The sequence below is a fragment of the Lagopus muta genome, chromosome 2 (assembly GCF_023343835.1).
Source record: "Lagopus muta isolate bLagMut1 chromosome 2, bLagMut1 primary, whole genome shotgun sequence".
Classification (NCBI taxonomy): Eukaryota; Metazoa; Chordata; class Aves; order Galliformes; family Phasianidae; genus Lagopus; species Lagopus muta.
Genome location: NC_064434.1, coordinates 107,193,218 through 107,213,800, shown reverse-complemented (window position 1 = coordinate 107,213,800; position 20,583 = coordinate 107,193,218). Strand labels below are relative to the sequence as shown.

Here is a 20,583-nt window from a genome sequence, read left to right as displayed (position 1 = left end):
GGCAGAATGTAGAACTGTTCCTTGTTCCTTTTTTTTTTTTTTTTTTTTTTTAACTTAAATCTGAATAATCTGAATGCAGACATGGAATTAAATATTTACCCTACCGAAATTGTTCGAAAAGTAAAAGTAAAATCTTGGCCAGGATTCCATTTTAGGATAGGTACATTTGGATCTTTATCCCAAGCAAAGCTGTGTTTATCTGAGTAAAGCTCTACATTCTTCACAGATGTATATTTTATTGTTATTAGTTTACTTATAAAATGTTCATTATTCTTCCTCAGAGTAAAGAGAGTTGTAGAATCCTGGTTTCTGACTGAAAGTACATAACTGAAAGCAGCTGGTCCTGCTGTTGTCATGGGGTTGTTGTGGATGTGAACGTTTGTGGTGTTTTCCATGGCCACTTCCATAGAAGTGCTGATCAGAAAGTTAGGTAGTTTTGTTTCCCTTTCAGTATTATTAGCTGGAATAGTTCTTAACATTTGAACTCATTTGAGAGAAGTTAAAACCTGCTGACCCTTACCTAAAAAATAAAACACACTACTCAAAATTGCAAAGGGAGAATTTGCAGTTTGTTATCCTGAGAGCTTTGTTTCACTCCTGTGCACATCTTTGTTCTCGCTCTCTCATTCCAGTCGGTGCTCTTACAGCCTGTGCTGCCTTGTTGGCCAGGATAATTTGGGAAGTGGCACAGTGCAAGCATTAGAGCAACCTGATGGACCTGTAGCAGCACTGGTTGGTGACATGGAGCTGGGGAAAACTTGTGTGCTTTTCTACCTTCTCAACCAATATTGCTTCCATTCCTATTTGGAATCCAGGCCTCTGTGATAAAGGATTTAGCTTTACTGTTTGTCGTGTGGTTTGTGTGTGTGAAGGTCAGTGAACTTCTTTCTGAAGAGCACAGAAAAGGAAATCTCTCATTGTGATTTAAGTTGCTCTAGAGGATTTGTCACCTTTTGTGTTTCAGAAAAAGCCTGTACAAATGAGGACTGAAAAATCAATGGTGTTCTACTTGCATATACTTCTAGTTTTAGCCTTTTGAACATGTCTCCTGGATTTGCTTCTTGTAGACTGTTGGACAGTCAGTGGTGGGAAGGTGAATGATGATTGTTAGCAAAGTGCTCTGAGAAGGACATGGAGAGATAGAAGCAGACCTGTGCATTTCCTTTTTCTTTCCTGAGGTGACCTCTCCCGCAGGCCTGTGTTTGTCAGCTTTCTGGTTCTCATCTGTTTGCTCAAAGGAGGCTTTGTCTGTATTGTTTCTTCTGGGAGTCTGCAATCATTCAATACCCAGGAGTGCTCATTTTGTGTGACAGCATTAAGTCCTGTGTGATGCTCTGAGCCATGGCCATTTTCCTTTCTGTTAGTGGAGCTCTGATGTGTTGGAGGCCAGCTGAGGAGCAGGGCCAGGCAGCCTCAGCTCTGCTGGGTGTTTGCTGCTGCTTGTAGGGATTTGCTGATCTGAATCGCTGGCTCAAAACTGCTTTTTCTTTTCTTTTGAGACAGTAACTTTTCAGTGTGATAAGGAAAGTCTATCTGATGGTTCCATTGAAGCAGTAGTATTAAAGCTGCTTCCTTTTGTGTGATAAAGACAGCTGTTGCTCTGTAAGGTTGGCAGCTATTACTGTTCTTTTTTTTTTTTCTGCAGAGATGTTAATGCAGTGCTAGAGGTGTGCCTAGTGAATCAGAGGCAAACTGTTTTGTTTCCTGAGTTTTCTTTGCCTACAGTTTGATCACCTGCATGCATCTTTGCTATTAATGAGGATACAGGAAGAAATCAGTCTGGGTGTTACGGCTTTTTGGGTTTTTTTTTTCCCCACAAGTGATATTTTCAAGCACTTGAAATAACAGACCAGACACTGGGTGGGAGTTACAGTCAGCGAGTGGGAGTGTACTTTCTGAACACTTGTTGGAGAATATTAACTGATGCAAAAATCTTTATACAGCTACATAGTGATAATGTTCTGATTTAAGATTGGTTTTTTCATCATCTGTTCCTGCACTCAATGGTCAAAATGCCACTGAGCACTGGTCATCCTTACTTCCTCTGAGTTTAACTGGGTAATTTCCTTTTTCTCCTTCTTAGTGTCTCTGGCTGCTTTTTTCATCTTAATTTTTTTTTTTAAATCTTAAGTGTTCCTTACTGAAGACAATTCAGAATGGCTGTCATGTTGTCTTAATGTGGTGCTATGTTAATGAAGGCAGTTCAGAGTGATTATTGTCACAGAAGCACCGAGCATCTTCCATCACAGTGAGTGAATCACACGAAGGAATTGCCTGCACTGTTTTTCAAAGTTGGTGCCAAAGGTGCTTTCTGACTACTAACTCTATTTTGCTTCTGTAGTTTTTCTTAAATACTGTTGCCTCAAAAGGTGGGAAGAAATGAAACGTCAGACATCAGATCTCGAATACACGATGATTTTGTCTGGCTGTTTGCACATGAACCTGTAAACCTGGGAAAATACAGATATGAGGGGATGCCTCTTCTAGCAAATCATACCACTGCTACTGAGATGGTGAGGCCAGCAGGTTCATTTTGATGGAGGAAGGAGATACTGGGTTGCTCAGCACAAAGGCTTGTGGCACTGCTTCATGTGCAATTTTTCTAGCATGTTTCCACCTTGAGTAGTTTGACAGCTCCTCTGCTGTGAGCTTAAGCACTGTGCAGCTGCCTTATGAGTAGGTCAGCCTGCTCAGATGCTGCAGAGCTCAGGCTGGGAGTAGGGAAGCTGGTTACATAGGCTTAATTTTGTCCATGTCTGTTCTGGCAGTATTGATCCCTGGGATCCCCACCAAGTAGTCGATTTGTTGTAGGCCACTTGGTTGTGTTTCTTAAAGCAAAAGCTTTGGAGCTTCAGCCTCCTAGCAGTTTATGATGTTGGACATATGGCTAGGAGATGGAGTTTTGTACAAGGAGCAAAACGCTTTTGATGCTAGTCCTAAAACTCATGTTGGGATGAGACAAAAAGCCTTTGATACAGCTGGTGGATATTTTTGCACATGTAGTCAATCTTTGCTAAATGCAGAGTTAGCAAAGCATCATTAAACTGAGGTACTGATGGTCACCTTATTTTGGGGTAAAGATAACGTGGTATTTGTTGTAATATCTTCAGATGTTTGAGCAGATATCTGGAGAACTACGCAAGCATTTAGCTGTGCCTGGATTGCTGCTTGAAAAGTGTTGTCTTGAGGGTAGAAATACAAGATGCTTTGCAAGAGGTGAATTGTGATAACCACTCACTAAAAAGGCAGAGGAGTGGTTTGTGCTTGGTTGCTGCACGTTAGGATTTGAGCATCCTTTTACTGGATCCTACAGAAGTGCATGAAGTTAAAGGCTAAGCAGGATTCAGAAGTGAAACTTGAGCCACTCCAGATCATACACAGCTTGTTTCTTTAGCAAGTCAGGCTGCAGCTGTCTAGTTGTAGTAGTCATGTGCGTTGCCAATATTATAAATACATTGCAGCCTCAGCAACGTTTACATGTAAAAATGAATACTGTGCTGCAGTACCCTAGAGCTCTACTGATAGAGTAACAGTCAGTATTTATTACCCTTCAAGATGTGCAACAATTATATTCACTCAATGGCAAATTTGAAATTGGGGTGTGGCATAATACTTGGTGATTAAGTACCAACGAGGAACAGATGGTGAGAGAGGACACAACTGGTTTGCAGCTTGCCATGAAGCCATTAAGCTATCACATTCCCTTTTCTGATAGGTTTTTGGTCAATGAAAAATTGAAGACAATCCTTGATTTTTATATGAGGTCTCAAGCTGTAATTCGTGGCACTGGTAATATTTCAAAAACACTGAAGTTCTCTCTGTGTTCAGTAGTTTTCAACTGATGTGTTATTGGGATAGATGCTCTTGTCTGTTTTTATTGCTATTGAGATTAATGTATCTTGTCATAAGTAGGTTGCTCTTAAATGCAAAACTGCTTAAGGGTATCTTTTACTGCTCTGCTTCCTATTGACTTCTTGACAGATTTGCCCTATTTTGCTAGGCTATTTGCCACTGAAGCAGTTCAGTGTCTCCACCCAATAAAGGGACCGGTTCAGAGCGTGTTGTGTTAAAAAAGCTCCCAGTGTAAACAGGGCAGCAGCCACAAGAACCTTCTGTTTTCTAAAAAGCGGTTTTTAATGCTCGTCTTTGTAAAAGATCCATTTTAGAAATTGTTTTTAAAATGATTTTATTGCTTATTACGTTCCCAACAGCACATCTTGTTTCACTGGTATTGGACCGGCTGTATTCTAATAAGTGTTAGCATTTAGCATTACTAGAATTTATTATAGGTTTTTCTTAGCATTAACAGTTACTTAGCACTGGTGTAAATAACCTTTTATAACCGTAATAAATTGCAACAAAATATAAACAAATTTGAAGATGCATGCTCTTGAAAGCAATACAAATTCTGGGATTTGTGTTTAGAATATGATCTTTCTGCTTGGAAAAATGTTGCATATTTTATTTCATTAGTCTCCCAGTTATTTCAGAATGCTTGATAGCAGCATTAAAGTAACTCTGGCACGTAGCAGTCTGGCAGAATACGTCTATACTAACAATATATAACGGAAAGCCTAAGTAACATCAAGCTGTGGTTTTGTGCTTTGAAAGGAGCAAGTTAAGGAATTAATACTCCAGCTGCCTCTCTGAGGACTATATTGACTGAATGAAGATGATGTAAAACGGTGGTTTGTAGTTCAGGAAGATCAGTGAGTTTTAAAGTTGGTGGTTTCTAGATAACAGGTCCTGGTTGTTGGTAATGGGAAGGGGGTTTTGTTTTTTAAAATAGTGGAGTTCTTTCCAAGGGGCCTCATCAGCTCTTCTGGTGACAGTTCAGTGCAGACAGTGAGCTGTCAGTGTCCTTGGGTGTCTGTTGTGCAGTTGGGGCATGCTTTGAAAGCCAGAATTTTCCTCACATCTAACGCTGTGGATTTTAAGAACAACAAATGAAACTTTTTGACCTCAAATAGTATAATTTTTATCAAAAAAGAAGGCAGGTATTTTCATAAAGCGTAAGGAACGTGTCAGCCATTAAGTTGGTGTTGAGAGATGAAGATGTGCAACATGTAAAGGAGAGGGACAAACAGGGTGATCTGTTGGAAACAAATCCAAAGGGATGCTGCCTTACTTTCAGAAGCCATGTAAGTGAACAAGTCAGAAAACGTCTGGCTCTCACTGGCACTAACTTTGACACAAGATTAACACCGTGCAGTTTCTGATCATCTTTGTCCAGGCTTAACTTGCCAGAGTTGATCCATACGTTGTTGGATTTGTAAGGATTAAGGTGGAGAGGATGAAACTTAAGAATGATTTTGTTGTAGTACTGTTGACAAAGTATCTGCTGATGTCCTGATAATGCTCAGATTAGAATCTGATAGGATATGGTGTGAGGGATGAGCAGGTATTTCTATGCAGGAGTATGCAGGCACTGGGGACAGGTATGATGACTCTGTAGGTCCTCACCATGCCTGAGTGTTATGACTCCTGGTTTCAAAAGTGTGTTTTCATATCCTCCAATAAAACATAAAGCACGCTTGCCATGTCTTACAGTGTGTGTAAGTGCCAGCAGTGAAATACTATCTTACAAAACAAACAGCAGGACTGATGCATGGCTGCAGCAAAGCTCCTGCATCTTAAGAAATCTTGGGCTCTAGCTGTGTTTTTCTTCCTCCCCACACGAAGTTGCAGTGCTGATTTTTTTTTTTTTTTTTTCCCTGCTGCTGTTCAGGAATTTGTTTGCATGTTATAGTTTTGGGCTGGACATAATTAATTTGCCTTACAAGTTTGTGAAGATTGAGGTTTGCATAACAGCCTGAGCTTTTGACATCTGTGTTTTGAATATGTGTAACTGCATGTGAATTTTAGTGGTGGTGCTAAAGATGATGCTGTTATGATATCCAGGAAACATTGTTAAGGATTCTCTAAAGGAAGACTCAGTTAAAATGTGTAGCATTAGAAGTGCAGCTGAAGATGATGCTAAAGCCTGGAGGTAATCGTCTTTAAGATTAAAGGTGAAGATTAAAGAACCAGATCAGCCTTTTGAAGATATGAATGCAGGAGTAGGAGATTCCAGTTGATCTCTGTATTCCATCACCAAGATTTATCCTGGATTTTCTCTTCTGGTTTTAACGAGTCTGAATGAATTCAGTTTAGAAAAGGAGTTCAGTTCTGTGTGTCTGTAAAGCATAATCTTTTTTAGCCCATTTGTTTCCTTTAGTAACTTCAGGTGGACTCAATTAATAAACCCAGGATGACATAGTGGCATAGTTTTGGTAGTATATTCTATGGCATACTTTGTCTATAGCTTTTTCTGGAATGTGGTGATGAGCATTTAGTAGTGAAGCAATTACCCCTGTGTAAATCTGTGTCTGCATTTTTGTAGATTTCTATGTACAAGAAAATAGCAGTAGTGCTTATGTAGTGTTTTCCGTCCTAAGAATGACTGTTTCAGAGGTGTATTGTAAAACAGATCCAACTTGCTTTTTGTAGCAGTATTTTTATGTTATTTGTGTCCATGCTTACAAGTTGGGAGATGCTGATAGTAATTAACTGAAGAAAAGGTGTAAATACACATCCAACCTGGCCTTGAACATCTCCAGGGATGGACGGGGCATCACAGCCTCTCTGGGCAGCTGTTCCAGCACCTCCCCACTCTCATAGTAAAGAATTTCCCCCTGACATCCAACCTCAATCTTCCCTCCCTCAACTTCAAGCCATTTCCCCTCGTTCTGCAGTTATCAACCCTTTCCAAGAGTTGATAGCACCTGGTGTTCAGGTCTTTGGTTCCTGCAGGATGCTTGGTGTGCAGCTCTTACCCACTGCACCCAGGGCTCCTCAGGAACTCTTCAGGAATGCTCTGTGTGCAGGATGTGCCACTGGGGTCGGCCTCTGCTCCTAGGTAATCAGTGATAGATAGGATGAGAGGTGATGGCCTTATGTTGCACCAGGGGAGGTTCAGGTTGGATATTAGGAAAAACTGCCCTTCAGAAGGAGTGGTAAAGTGGTGTAAGGGGCTGCACAGGGAGCAGTGGGGTCCCCATCCCTGAAGGTGTTTGAGAAACACGGAGATGTGGCACGGAGGGATGTGGGCAGTGGCATGGTCGGAGCGGGCTGGTGGTTGGACTGGATCGTGGAGGTCTTTTCAACCTTAAGGATTCGATGATCCTGTGATCACCTTGTGAAAAACTGATGAGCAGAGCTGTCCTGAGGGGTGATCATAGCAACTGCAGCATCAGCTGTGCTGTGGATAAGATGACTTCTCTTGTAGACAGCACTTGTCTTTAAAGAAGTAAAGAATCTATTTCTCTTTTGCTAGTATTTGGCTGCATTTCCTACAGTATTCAGCTCATTTCTGTTCTAGAGGAGGTCACTCCTCTTTCTGCATTTGATTCCCAAATGTAACCCTTTGCCCGTGCATTTATTGAATGTTGTTTTATTGCTATCTGGGCACTTTTGCACTTTCTCAGGATCATGCTCAGTTGTCATAGTGTTGTTTGAAGTGTTTTTTGTTCCCCCCCAGTTTTTGCCGATGGCAGCTCTGGTATTCCATTGTCTAAATCATTAATGACTGTGTTGAATAAAAGCAGACCCAGCAGACACATGGCCCTGCAGGAGCCTCCAGTGAGAAGCTGGTAGTTTGGTTGAGTGCAGCATTCCAGCTAGCTGCACGCTCATCTTACAGTAATATTATTGAACAATGCAATAATGTCATTAAATAACAGAAGCTGCATTGTGTAGCTGCATCAAGTATCTGTTAAAGTTCACATTGGCCATCTCTGAGCAATTCTCTAAGCCTTTTGCAGGGTGTTGTGGGTGTGTTGCACTGATTCTGTGTTGCTTTCCTTGGAAAAATCACAATGGCTGTTGGTTACACTCTCTTGTATGTGGCTAATAACATGGTATGTGATGAGGTATTGAAAAAGAATGACTCATCTGCATTTTCTCAGACCCTTAAAACTTTTGGAAGGAAAAAGGGATTGATTTCCTCTCTGAAGCAGAGATAAACCAGAGAAAAATCTGGTAGTATGTGAGAACACAAGACAAACACTCATTAATATCCCTTTGTTGACAGATTTCAGCTATCTGTAAATAAGTTTAAAGTAATTTAGTGTGTGTTAATATGATGTGTTTCGTATTCCACATTGTTCTAAAAGTTAGAAACCTCATTCTAATTCTGTGCCTCATGGTAGTGAAATAACACTGTGCAGCTTTTTAGTTTAGACATTGGTTAATGCAGCTAGTCTGAATTCTGTTATTCATAATTGTCTGCACAATCAGGAATAATTACTAATGTCTGCAGTGTGTGCTGGAATATTTACATTACAGCCCTGTTCTGCTTTCTGTATTCCACAGGGATGGGGCTGCTTATAGAGAAGTGCAAATCTGTGACTGTCAATCACTGTAACTTCTTATATTCCTTCTCTTGTAGCTGCGATGGATGCTCCAAGTTACATTCTGCATTATTAGATGTGTTTAAAGGTTAATTTTCATTGTGTTTATTTCTTTTTATTTCTTGCAGCAATCCGAAGTCCACTAATCGGAACGTAAACAAGAGAGTCAACAACGATGAATCGTTAAGGATTCAGAACTTGTCTATTTTGGTGAAGAAAATCAAATATTTCTACCAGGTCAGTAATTGTTTCTTACAACACCTTCTGCCCGTAGTTCTTTCTGAGCATTTTTTTTCATTATCTTTAAAAGTAATAACAATAAGAGTAATATATTGTGAAAACAGTGTAATTAGTCTGTTGTTTATAAATCTGGTCAGAATTCTTCATCACCACTTTCACAGCTGGAGGAGGAGTCCAAAAGCACTCGTTTGTGAAAGATGTTCTGTTTCATACAGTGAATATCCTGCATCTTTGCTCACTTAGTACCTTAATCTGTGTCTTTCTGAATTGAGACAAGTTCTGTGCCTGAGATAAATGGCTGTATGTACATTTAGTTGACTAAACAACATTTTTGTAAGTACAGTGCATCTGTGTGTTTAGAATTCATTTGATTTTTATTAGGAAAAGTAAAAACCTAATAGGGACGAGCAGTAAACATTGTGATGAGCTGTAGAACAGTTACTGAATTTTTGTGTGTTCATCTTGTGCAGAAGGTAAGAGTTAATACTACGCTTTCTAATTTGAGTTGGTGGCACATGGACAGACTGTAGCAGGATGCTGTGGATACCACCAGCATACTTCACAGTGTGTATTTTAGTGTCTCCTCCCACTTCCTCGGAATGCTCTGGCAAGCAGGAAAGCCCAGATGTGGGAGGAAGTCTCAGTTATCTGCCTCTAACTTCATCACTGCGGTATCTGTACTTCTGTAAGCTTTTTCTCATGTGTACACATACACACTTTGTCCTTAAAAACTCCAAAATATAGTGAGAATTCCCAGCTGATGCTTACTGCAGCGATACATGGCAGCTACTACATGTGGGTGTAAGTGCTGCTGGCTTATACTCAGGCATTTCCATTTCCTGATGGTAGTTGTTTGCAGACAGGTATTAGTGCTACAGGTAACAGGTGCAACACCAGTGACAGAAATGATCTTTACCTGAAAATAAAGCAATCCTTGCGCTTCTTGTGCATGGTACTGTTCCACTAGAAGCGTGAGGCCAAACTGCTTCCATTTCACTGATCTGTCTCAGTGTGATTCAGGATTTTGGATGTTGATCCAAGCCTTTGTCTTAGAAATAACATACAAAAGCTGTTTTTTGGGCTTTTTTTTTTTTTGTCTTAAAGCATTTTTCTTCAATAAATGTTTGATTCAGTCATCATGCCTTTAATGGTTCAACTCTTGCTCTCGAAGTGCAAGCTGTATAGAACTGCTTGTGCTTTTTTTTTCCTTTTGCATGCCAGTCTTTCACATTTCTGGTCGTGTGAGATACCAGTCCCTCCGTACAGTACAAGTGAGGGAACTTGCAAACATCAAAGGTCTGGCATTTTAGTAGGGGCTAAAATTATTTAGTAGCCAAACTGGAGCATTTGTTCAAATTTACACTTGCTTTACTCTTTGTGCTTGGTTGGTTTGGAGGGAAATGTTAGAAAATGGGTTGTAGATACACAACCATTGATCATTTATATTCATCTACTTCCTAATTTGATGCTGCAGCTTGAAAATCTTGCAATGACCCTGTATGCCCTTCCCCCCCTGGCAGGATCCTGAGGCACTCATCAGACCGATCTTTGAATGTTATGCTCAGCAGTGTGGCTTCCAGCAGTCTGCCAGCCTTACCTGCCTCCTTTGGGCTCATTCTTTGATTTGCCAGCTTTGCTGGCCTTTATGGAAGTCTGTCTTTCCTATTTCCCAGTCTCTGCTCCTTGGAAGGATCGACTGCCCAGATCCTTTCTTCTTAATGTAGAGCATGTTTCTCAGGAACAGGTTATTTTTGTGTGCAGTTTGTTTGCTAATTTCTTAAAGAAGGGGGAATTTGGCAAGGTGGTGCAATAAGAGGCAGCAAGAAGGATGGCACTCTGCTGGGTACCAACAAATTTCCTTCCTGTCTGTTCCAGCTCTGAGTAGCCTGCTCAGGATTTCATTCCTGCAGAGATGTTTGGTAATGGTCACATACTGCACTTCCTCCTTTATGCTTCTGAGTAGATGAGTGTCACGTCCCAGGCAATGGCTTGAGCATTAAGCTAGTGGGTAAATGCTGCTTTCCTTTCCTCTTAGGTACTGACATATGCTCATGCACAACTTGTGGGAAGGTGGTGGACAAGTTTGCTAGCCCTGTGACCTCAGTGTAGGCCACACTTGTTGAGGGTGTCCAAGTAGAAGGGTAGCAGGCTGCTGTGCAGTACATGTGGTGCAGATGAAAGGGCAGAAAGGAGCAATGAAGGAAAACAAGCTAAATGGACTGCTGGGCATTTTTAAGCACAGGATTATCTATGCAGTGTGAATGCTGGTGCAGCAGTCCTCAGGTGTGGGATGTCAGAGCAGTGTGAATGTGACCATATAGCTCCACAAAACCACAGCACAATGAGATAAGCAGGTAAGCTTCTGTTAGCAGTGTAGGATGTTGTCACCGCAGTTGTAGGGTTAGGCCTTTGGTCCTTGTTAAATGGTAGTATTTTATTATAATATTATTTTGCCTGTGGACTGCCACATTGAGTAAGGAATGAGTTGGAATTGATTTGTACATAAATTAAGGCATAAAGGATTGAAGTGTACAAGTGTATGTTGCAAATGTCCCTGCTTTAAACTGTATCTGCGTTAAAAATTCAGAAAAAAATCAAAAATATCTGCCTCAAAAAAATAGAAGAGTTTCTTACTGTTATGTACATGCTTTTGTATATTCAGACTTGTTCTGTGTTTTGACAGCCAGTTTGATATCACTAGCATTGCCAAAGCCAGGTTGATTTTGACTTTCAGTGCTTCTGATAAAAAATATATCTGCGTTTGCACTTGCAAACACAAGGAGTTCATTTTATATGATTTGGAAAGTAATGCATATTTCAGTACCCTATGTATTTCTACGCTATTCTTTCCAGCTGAAACATACAGATTTCTGTTTCTGTCCCAAATTCTTGTTTTTCATCACTGTATCTTTAATAAGATAGCCTGGTGACAATATTCACTGAGGATTTTTTCACTATGTACTGGAAAGCCACATGGTACAAAGGGTTGTTAATGATGGTTGATGTTTTTTCTGAATTAAAATACCACCTGAGTTAAAAAAAAAAATATATATATACATATATATTTTTTAAAATCCCTTTTGCCAGTTTACTTCTATTGCTTGAAGTTTCTGTTCAGTGTAGCATTTGGACCTAGACTAGTAGTGCTTTTATTTACCTGGGCACAGAATGGGGGCAGTGGTGGTCAGGAGAACCTTCCAAGTTATCTCCCTTCCTTTGTTAGTGTCATCTTCTGTTCTTGCTCAAACAACAAGCAGTTCCTTTTAAGTGTGTGTAAATTGAATGTGAACAAATGATTTGATTTATACAAAACTGAAACAAAGATTAGATCATAAAACAATGCAGTCCGTTAAGATATCTGGGTTACAGCTTTCCAGTCTGGCTGCCCAGGTATCACAGGGCTGTGGGCTGCAGCAGGCATCCCAATATCTCAAACTCCATCTGCATGTATCCACACAGATCACTTGTAAAGCTTCCTGCATCCGAGGTCATGAGGATAATTCCAGAAAGAGGGTTGTTTAATGCCAGGATTTGTTTGGGATTTGAATACTGTTGGTTTTGTTCCCTCTCAAACCTAGTGCAGCCTAACAGCTGGTGTTTTCCTGCAGCCTTGTGTGTGGGTTAGCGAGGCAGCATAGCAAACTCAGCTTCAAAAAGGGGAGGGTACTGCAGTTCCTGTCACCTGGGGAATTACCCAAAGCAGAGAAGCAAGTGCTTAATGGATGCACTGGTATTGAGCCTTGGGGGCTTCTCATCTGAGTGGCTCAGGCAGCCCTCTGAACAGGCGTCGTGTTTGGTGTGTTCTGAATGGAATGGAGTTGGGAGTAGTGGAAAATATTCCCTGTATTGCCACACAATAATGTGTGTTACCTGGGAATAAGATATGGATTTTTATTTATTTTTTTAATTGTTAGCTTTAGTTTATTTTAACTCCAAGAACTGTTTGTTGTGAAATTGTCTGTTAGTTTATTGCATGTAGTTTTTGTAGAATTTATGAGATGCACTCTCTCAACACAGCAGATAATTGCATTGAGGTGTTGCTAATGTATTTGTCCAAAAAGCAGCACTGATAAAATATAACATTCAAAAAAACCCCACATTTATTAGATTATAATTAGGACTCTTAGTTCCTGTGCCATTTAGTTAGATTTATTGGTTTTGTGCCTCTTTTCTGTGCCATTTTAGTTAAATTACAAGTGCATCTTCTCATTTGTTTTACTGTGGAAAAACAGAAAGCATGACTCCAGAGCTGCTGATATGATTGCATCTGTGAATAAACATCTGGGAATAGGAGGAAGACTACTCTGCTTGGGAAGAATTAGGCTCTGTCTAGACTGGGGATTTGACCTGATTACAGCCATTACTGGCTGACAGTAACTATCCATTGATACAATCTGTGGAATAGATAGGCAAAGCTGCTGCGTGAGTGTGGGACTTACCAAACTAAAACTCTGTTTGATCAGACAAATAGGATTTTCTGCCTTCATATTCAGGATTGCCACAGCATAAATGCATTGGAAAAGCTGTGACTTCTAGGTTTTATTTAGGTATTTAGGTTTTAAGACTATGGTCATAAATTCAGGGAAGTTCATCTTCCGTTGTTCAATTGAAACTTTGAGCAAACAAACATAAGCTAGTCAGAGAAACATAAACAGTAATAATTACAAGGAATTTTGCTGCATTCTGAGGCACAAAACCAATAAACCACCTCCTTACCACATGGGGATTTCACTGTGTTGAGGTGATCTTGCAAACCAACAAAACAAGGCTTGTGCAGCAGAAATTCAGTTGTAAGCTTTCTGTTTAGAGTGCAAATAAGTATTGTATGTGTATGTATTAAGATGTATACAATTCAGAACTACTTGTGGAATACTAATTTCATCTTAGTGCTGGTCAGCATGTGATACTTTTGTTCAGTACATCAACTGTGAAAATATTTTCACTTTTATAGGAATGTTTGCAGCAGCTGATCATGATGGCTTTGCCAAATGTCTTAATAATCGGCAGAAATCCTCTCTCAGGTAAGTTTATTTTTAACAAAGATGAAAATTGATATCGGTATAACTTGTTATTTCACTGGAAATATTTTTCACGTATAAATAACTGCTGTTAGCAGCTGTTTTACTGAGTAACACTTTCTTTGTTCACACCAAGGGTCCATACTTGACAAAAATTCCAAACCTCAACACTGAATTCACACAGACGTGCATTTTCCAGCAACCAGTGAGCCACTGATATGACAAAATACACATTTCATGTATTCCCAGCTGGTATGTTTTCAGCTGCCTTTACCTAAGCCGTCCTTGAGAAAACTGGTGGTTTGGTGCATCTCACTTGGTCCAAAACCTAATCCTTGTTTGTTTTTTTTCCTTCCCCCAAACTCTCTTGCATCGTTGCCTGAAAAATGTTGCAGTTACCTTCTTTCTTTCTCCCCTGAACTGACGCTGTCTTCTCCGTGCTCCCACCTTCTTTGCTTCCAGCTCTGAGAGTTGAAATTTTCAGACCGAGAAAATTAGCCTGTATGGACCCAGCTGACTATCCACAGCTACTTGGGAATCTCTGCACCATGCTCTCAATTCCAGAAGCACGGAGCAGATACACCTGGCCTGCATGGAGCCACTTATGGATTGGGCAGAATTAATTTCCTTGGGTCTAATGTGTCCCAATACCTGTGATGTTCTAGCACCTCAGCAGAGAGGTTAGGAACTACTCTAACAGGCTGTGTAGCTTCCCCTGGCTTTTTTTTCCTCTTTTTTTTTTGGTCTTACATGCCATGCATCAGTGTGTGTGAGACAAGGTTTTTCTCGTTAGCAAGAAGAGCCATCTGCGTTAGCTCTCATTTCGACTCCAGGGTTCATAACTCCGATACTTTCCATATCCCATCTGCATATGCACCATTTATGTAGATATCTTGATTTAATTCTCTTGAGTTTTACGTTTGGCTCTTGATGATTGCTGCTTTTGCTTCTGAGGTCATGGCGTTTTAAGTTTTTCTATGTGTAGGTACTATAATCTGTCACATGCACTGTTAAGTGTGAACGTGGTCACTGTTGTTCCAACGTTGTGTTTTTATACTTTGATTCCAGACATTCCTAAGGTTTTTAAAAGAATCCATGGATTTGCCTAAAAATGAGATTTAGTGGAGAAGCAGATTTGAAAAAAAAACCAAGCAGGTCATAATGTTGTTTTTGTAGTGATGGTTTTTTATTCTCTTTAAGATAGTGAGACAAAGTACATCTTAAGGGCTTACAGTAATGTACCGTGGTAGAAAATTCCAATAAAAATGCACTATGAAAAACCACAGAGAAAATGTAGTATTTGAGTATGTACACAGAAGCCTATGCTTTAGTGCTTAATAAGGAAGCTTCTTCCTATTGTGGGACCTCAGCGTTTGTGGTTTGGCATCTGGACCCTCTGGTAATACATGTATTGCTCTCTTCTGGAGAAGTTGTTGTATCTGAGAGAAAATACAGACTTTACTGTAGCTTAGCCCAGGGATTACAATACATTCTGGTATACAGATGAGATTCTTGAAGATGTTTCAGGTTCCTGCTGAAGTTGGTTACAGGCCTGTATCTGAAACTGTTTTCCTCCAAAAAGTTTCTCCATTTCATGCCCTTTTAAATACTGCTCTTACGGTTCTCTTGAAGAGGACCTCATCCCATATATAGGGAGCTGAAAGCCTTTTTCTTGGTGGAGGAGGAGTGTGGGGGAGGGTAATGTAGCAAAGTCAAACCTCTGTGACCTTTAGAGAGACTTGCTTTGTAAATTTGATTGCATGAGGGCAATCTTGCACAGCAAAAGCAGATTCTCCAATAGTGAGTAGGATTTCACCCTGTAAGGCTTAGGCTGCAGCTGTGGTTTCTCTTTGGAATGTATCCCAGTTTTTCCCACTTGCAGTGCTTTGCACATAAGAAGTGGTTGATAAGTAGAGAAATTCCTGAAGATGATGATTTGAAGAAGGTGAGAGCAGATGAGATTTCAGGGAAAGAACATGTTTGGCTGCAGCAGAAGCAGTTGGTTAATAAAGGAAAATACAGGTAGAATTCTGGATTTGGTCTTTGGTTTAAAAGAGATCATCAGAGACTTTATCATAAAGAAACATTTTGGTTATGCTAATTGACAGGAGGTCAGTTTGAGGAAAAACCTCAATGCAAAGAGCTGCAGGCTGTGGTTGTGAATGTTGAATTGAAGAGGAAAAGGATGAAGGAGATGAAGAGGCGAATATTCTTTAAATGGGGGAAGAGGAAAGATTAAAATCACTTAATATTTCTGAGGTAGCAAGCTAGGGGATGGTGGGATGATGGAAGGCTACAGAGAATGTGAAAATTGAGGATAAGAGGGGCCCAGGAAAGATCAGTGGATGGGATAAGGGACCAAGTTTGAGAAGCACATTGAAGGGTTTAGTACAGAGGCTTCAGTGATCTACTTCTGTATCTGTGATGGAGTGAAAGGAACAAAAACAGACAGGACAGTTGGTAGTAGTGAGAAGCTAAGGTTGTTCAGTATTTTGCCATGTTCCATCAGGGAATGTAGGGAAAAGGCATGAGAACAATCTCCAGGTAGGTTTTTAGGAGCATCAGTCAATTGCTGAACCAGTGCGCAGATGAGAGCTCCAGAGGATTTCGGGGATTGTTGTTAGAGAAGTCTGATGAGTTTATTGGAGTAAGTGAATTTCCAGTGTGAGACAGTGGAGTGGGTTACAATATTCTGTATAATTGGTGTTGGTTCAAATAGACACCCAGGTGGAATTGTTCTTCTCTAGCTGAGGTGACATGCTCCTCATGAAATGTATTCACTGATGTTTTCTGTTACTGCGTAAGAGACTGCAGCTCAAGTTTTTGGGATGCAAGAAATCTCTGCAGTGAAGAACAATCTCCCACTTGAGTTTGTGTTTTGAAAAGTTGGAGTGTTACCTGTCAGTGGGGGCTGTACTTCTCTCCCTCTCAGAGAAGCAGGTTGAATCAGTGTTGAAAAAGGCACTCTACTTAATACTGCAGTGCACAGAAAAGTGCTGGCAGTGGGTCTCTTCCCAGTTTTGCACCCTCTTTTTTTTTTCTACTTTCTCTTCTTTTGATCAAGATTACCTTGTTTAGTTTTTTAAGGATTTTAAACTTGATTCACTTATCAAATACTTCAGTGGATAAAAACAAAGGCTGATTTTTCAAGCAGTTGTAATTGAGTGATTACATCTTTGTTTTATGGGAGTTTATCCAAAGTAGATCAAAGTAGTTGTCCAATATAAAGGAAGTGTGTGGTCTGTGCTATTCAAAAAGATGATTCTGGTTTTCTATTAGATGCTTATCATCATCTCAAGATCATCAGAGGTCATCTGTGATTACTAACTGAATCCATTAGAAGTGAAATTTTGGTGCAGGTTAAAGAAGGGTTGTGCATATCATACCACAACCTGCACTTTGCCTGTAGTGTTCCTTATGTGGCCTAGGGGTGAACATGCTGCTGCTGGTGGTAGTTATACCAGCTCAGCTATAGAACTTGGGTTTGTGGAATAAAGGTTAGATTTCTATCCCAAGCCTGCATTATTATGTTTGACAGCATAGTTTTTGTCTGGTTAGCTAATAACAAAATAAACTCATTGCTAAAATCCTGAGTATGTTTTACAGAGGATGCTATCGAGATTCTTTTGTTCTCAAAACTGGGAATGAAATAGGAAGTACTTTTTCAGTAAAGCAAAGTGATGTATGGCCATGCAGAGGTTAATCCAGCTAGACTAAACTATTTTGCCATCCTGAAGTGTTCACTCTGTGGCATGATGTGGTGTATTTAGTAGCAGGACCAGGAAATTCTGGCTGTATGAAGGAAGATGTATCTTTACTGAGCTGTAAAGAGGGATCTTAAGCTTTTTTTTTTTTTCAATTTTTTTAAAAGAAATTAAGATGCTTAAGGCCAGATTTGGAAATACAGTTTGGTTTCTAGATGTGGAGATGAATATCTAATGTGCTGCCTAATTATTTCATAAAGCTTTATTTAATTTGCCTCTTAATTGTTGATAGCCTAGGGGTGACAGACAGTTTGAACGCTTCTGCAAGCATGCTGAGATAGCTGAGATTCCAGCTGAAAACTTGGTCATGTCCAAAACACTTGAAAACATCACTTCAGTTTTGCTGTGTGAAGGCCTGAAACTTTGCTTTTTCTATCATGCATGTTAAGCTATTTGTAAGCATTAAGTTGGCAGTTAAATGGCAAAAAGGGCAAAGTTGAAAGCTGGAAAGAAGGGGTTTTCTTTGCCTTTGTTTTCTAAGTTGGGATAATGCAAATTATAAGACAATAGTGAGAAAAGCTAATGTTCTCTGAGCTTCAGTTCACCATTTTTTTTTTCTTTCTACTTAGAGCCAAGTACTAATGAAATACATAAAATACTCCTGCTTATGCTTGGTTGTGCTGTTCAGGTAAGCTTAAATAATGTTTGTTTGTATGGAATAGTTTGTGTTAACATTTTCTTGTCCTACTACTTCAATACATGAAGTTGTATGTAACTGTAGCCTTCATTTTTTTGATGATGGTATTGCTCTCCTTGACAATCAGGATGTTGACAGTTCAAGTGGCTACAACTCTACATCTCCTATGTCTTATTGCATATGGCAAACTTTGTAAGGTTTCTAATGGTTCATTAATTGTAACTGTACTCACCTTAGATACTGTAAAGAAAGGAAATGATAAAGTAATGAAGAGTTGCCTTAGTTATATCTTGCTGAAATGGCTTGCATTCAGTCTGCCTACTCTGCTTAATTTTCATTAATTTGTAAACTAAGCAGGGTGAAATGAGTGAGGGAAGTCGCGCTACTCAGACGTGTCGTGTCCACCAAGGATGTGTAAATCTTTCTAGCACTGTCTCCCTTTGCACAGTTTTGCTGTCAGAGTTGTCACAGGTTGTAACTGCGCGACCTTTACCTTCTAGGCTGTTCTAACCTAAACTTTGAAGATTTGCTTTTCCACAAGAGGTGTGTTTGATAGGCTTGGCAGTGAGTAGGCTACAAGGCAGATAAGACGTACGCTCATATCAAGTTGTCTCCTGGGAGCTCTTGGTTCATGGGCAAGGTTAGGTCCCTCACTAAGAGAACAGCTGCTTTGTGCATTGAGCTGGCAACAGCACGAGTAAGAATAGTGCAGGACAGATGACAGGGTGGAAGTATTTCTAAGATACCCTGCTCCTGTGGTCACGTATTCAATATTCTTCTAATGGACTGCAGTTCATTAAGGAGGCTTGCACCGTTCAGCTAATTAAACTGAAAAAATAGATTAATTGTGTATTTTTAACAACGTAGGTAAGCGATGTGAGTATTAAAAAGAGGACACTGAGGAAGTGCTTGTGGAACTTTGAACAAATAGCTGCTTTAAGAAACTTCTTCCTTGCCCCCATTGCAGTAGCTGCTCTTTTTCTTTATCATTTTATTAATGTTGAAAGTTATTGTAATTATTACAGCATAAATTATATATATTATAGCATAAATCAAGTACATACTGATCAAGGAAATTATTGCATAATAATTTAGTGATATGATTACTGAAATTTCAGCTTTGTTACTCTTCGTTCTTAAAAATACAAAGGAGGAATGGAAATACTTGTGATTTTATATAGACGTGCTTTAATGTATATAATGTATATATATATATTTTAGTGTCAGCAAAAGGAAGAATTCATTGAAAGAATCCAACATCTGGATTTTGACACAAAAGCAGCTGTTGCAGCCCATATTCAAGAGGTATGTTGTTGTTTTTATGCTTTTCATTTTCTGGAGGTGGATTATTTTGTAAGAGCTTTTATTATGTTTGTTCAAAAGCAGGAAAATCAAATGGAAAGTTTGTCTATCTACTGTTTTTAGGGAGCAAAAAATGTCTTTATATTTTAGCTTAATTCAGAAAAAGATTTTGCCATCAAATTCCTTACATTGTGAGAGCAGTGCTTAGAAGCAAGTATGTTGCTCCAAGAAATTCTTAGATGTATTGCAAACTGAGCTTAATGAGAATGTCACATACAAATTTCTAAATAAAAGATGAATCTCCTATGCTGCAGTGTGTCATAGACACTTTTTGCTTCTTATTTTGCCAGAAATGCAAGTTAAGGTAGGTAGGAAGCCATTCCATTGCATACAACTTAATGTATATTAAGCATTCATGTCTTTTTAATGTCCTGTGACAACTCAGCCCATGTAGTTTCAGCATTGTTTTATTTATGCTTCTTTATTTACTGGCATAATTTAAAGGGTGTGCCTTTTTTCTCTTCTGTTTCATTCTTTGTAGGTAACTCAGAACCAGGAGAACGTGTTTGATCTGCAGTGGACGGATGTCATTGTATTTACACAAGACTCTGTTGAACCTCTTCTGAGAAATATGGCATCACATTTGAGAAGACTTGTGGATGAAAGAGATGAGCACTTAGAGGTACAGATGTGCTTTATTGCTTAAGCGAAACATGAGAAATGATTTTTGCAAATGGAGATGGTTACTGTTTTTAGAACACTTCAATGTAGGTTCAGTTAGTGTACAAAAGCAAGGACTCCTTACTGCCAAAATGTTGCTTTGAGTGGTTACAACGTGCGTACTTTCTGTTGAATACCGTGATGAAGCTGAGGGGAAAGTAGCAGCTGATCTTTATCACATGGGCAGTTTACATGGATGTTGGAGCTCTTTTACAGCTATAAGCAGAAAAAAAAAAGAGCTGCATCTGTAAAGTCTCCAGGAATCAGTAACCCATGAGTGTACATGGCAGTCACTGAAAGGTGTCTGTTGCATTCATGTATCATATGGTTTTGAGTGAATTGGAGCAGAACCCAGGAGCAGAGTTCTTACAGGCTTATGAAGCACTGGTTGCACAGTGTGAGAATGAGAAATAGATGTGTATTAAAAAACAATGCAAGTTATGAATCATCTTAAGGATACCAGATTTGCCCCTCAGTAGCATGGGAATGTGATGATGTTGCAATTGTTCCTG

The 20,583-nt window shown here is 39.6% G+C and overlaps 1 protein-coding gene across 18 annotated transcripts in view; it reads left to right on the top strand.

Moving 5' to 3' along the window:
• Positions 1-20,583, top strand: part of CCDC88A (coiled-coil domain containing 88A) — a 75,574-nt gene that overhangs the window by 8,153 nt on the left and 46,838 nt on the right. For 17 of the 18 annotated variants that reach the window (XM_048935209.1, XM_048935208.1, XM_048935206.1 and 14 more), the window contains exons 3-7: positions 8,519-8,627; positions 13,582-13,651; positions 17,982-18,040; positions 19,271-19,354; positions 19,893-20,033. In XM_048935209.1, coding sequence (XP_048791166.1) covers positions 8,519-8,627; positions 13,582-13,651; positions 17,982-18,040; positions 19,271-19,354; positions 19,893-20,033 — 463 coding nt within the window. Of the gene's footprint in view, positions 1-8,518; positions 8,628-13,581; positions 13,652-14,143; positions 14,329-17,981; positions 18,041-19,270; positions 19,355-19,892; positions 20,034-20,583 lie in introns of those variants that run through there. The other variant, XM_048935205.1, reaches the window with a different exon arrangement.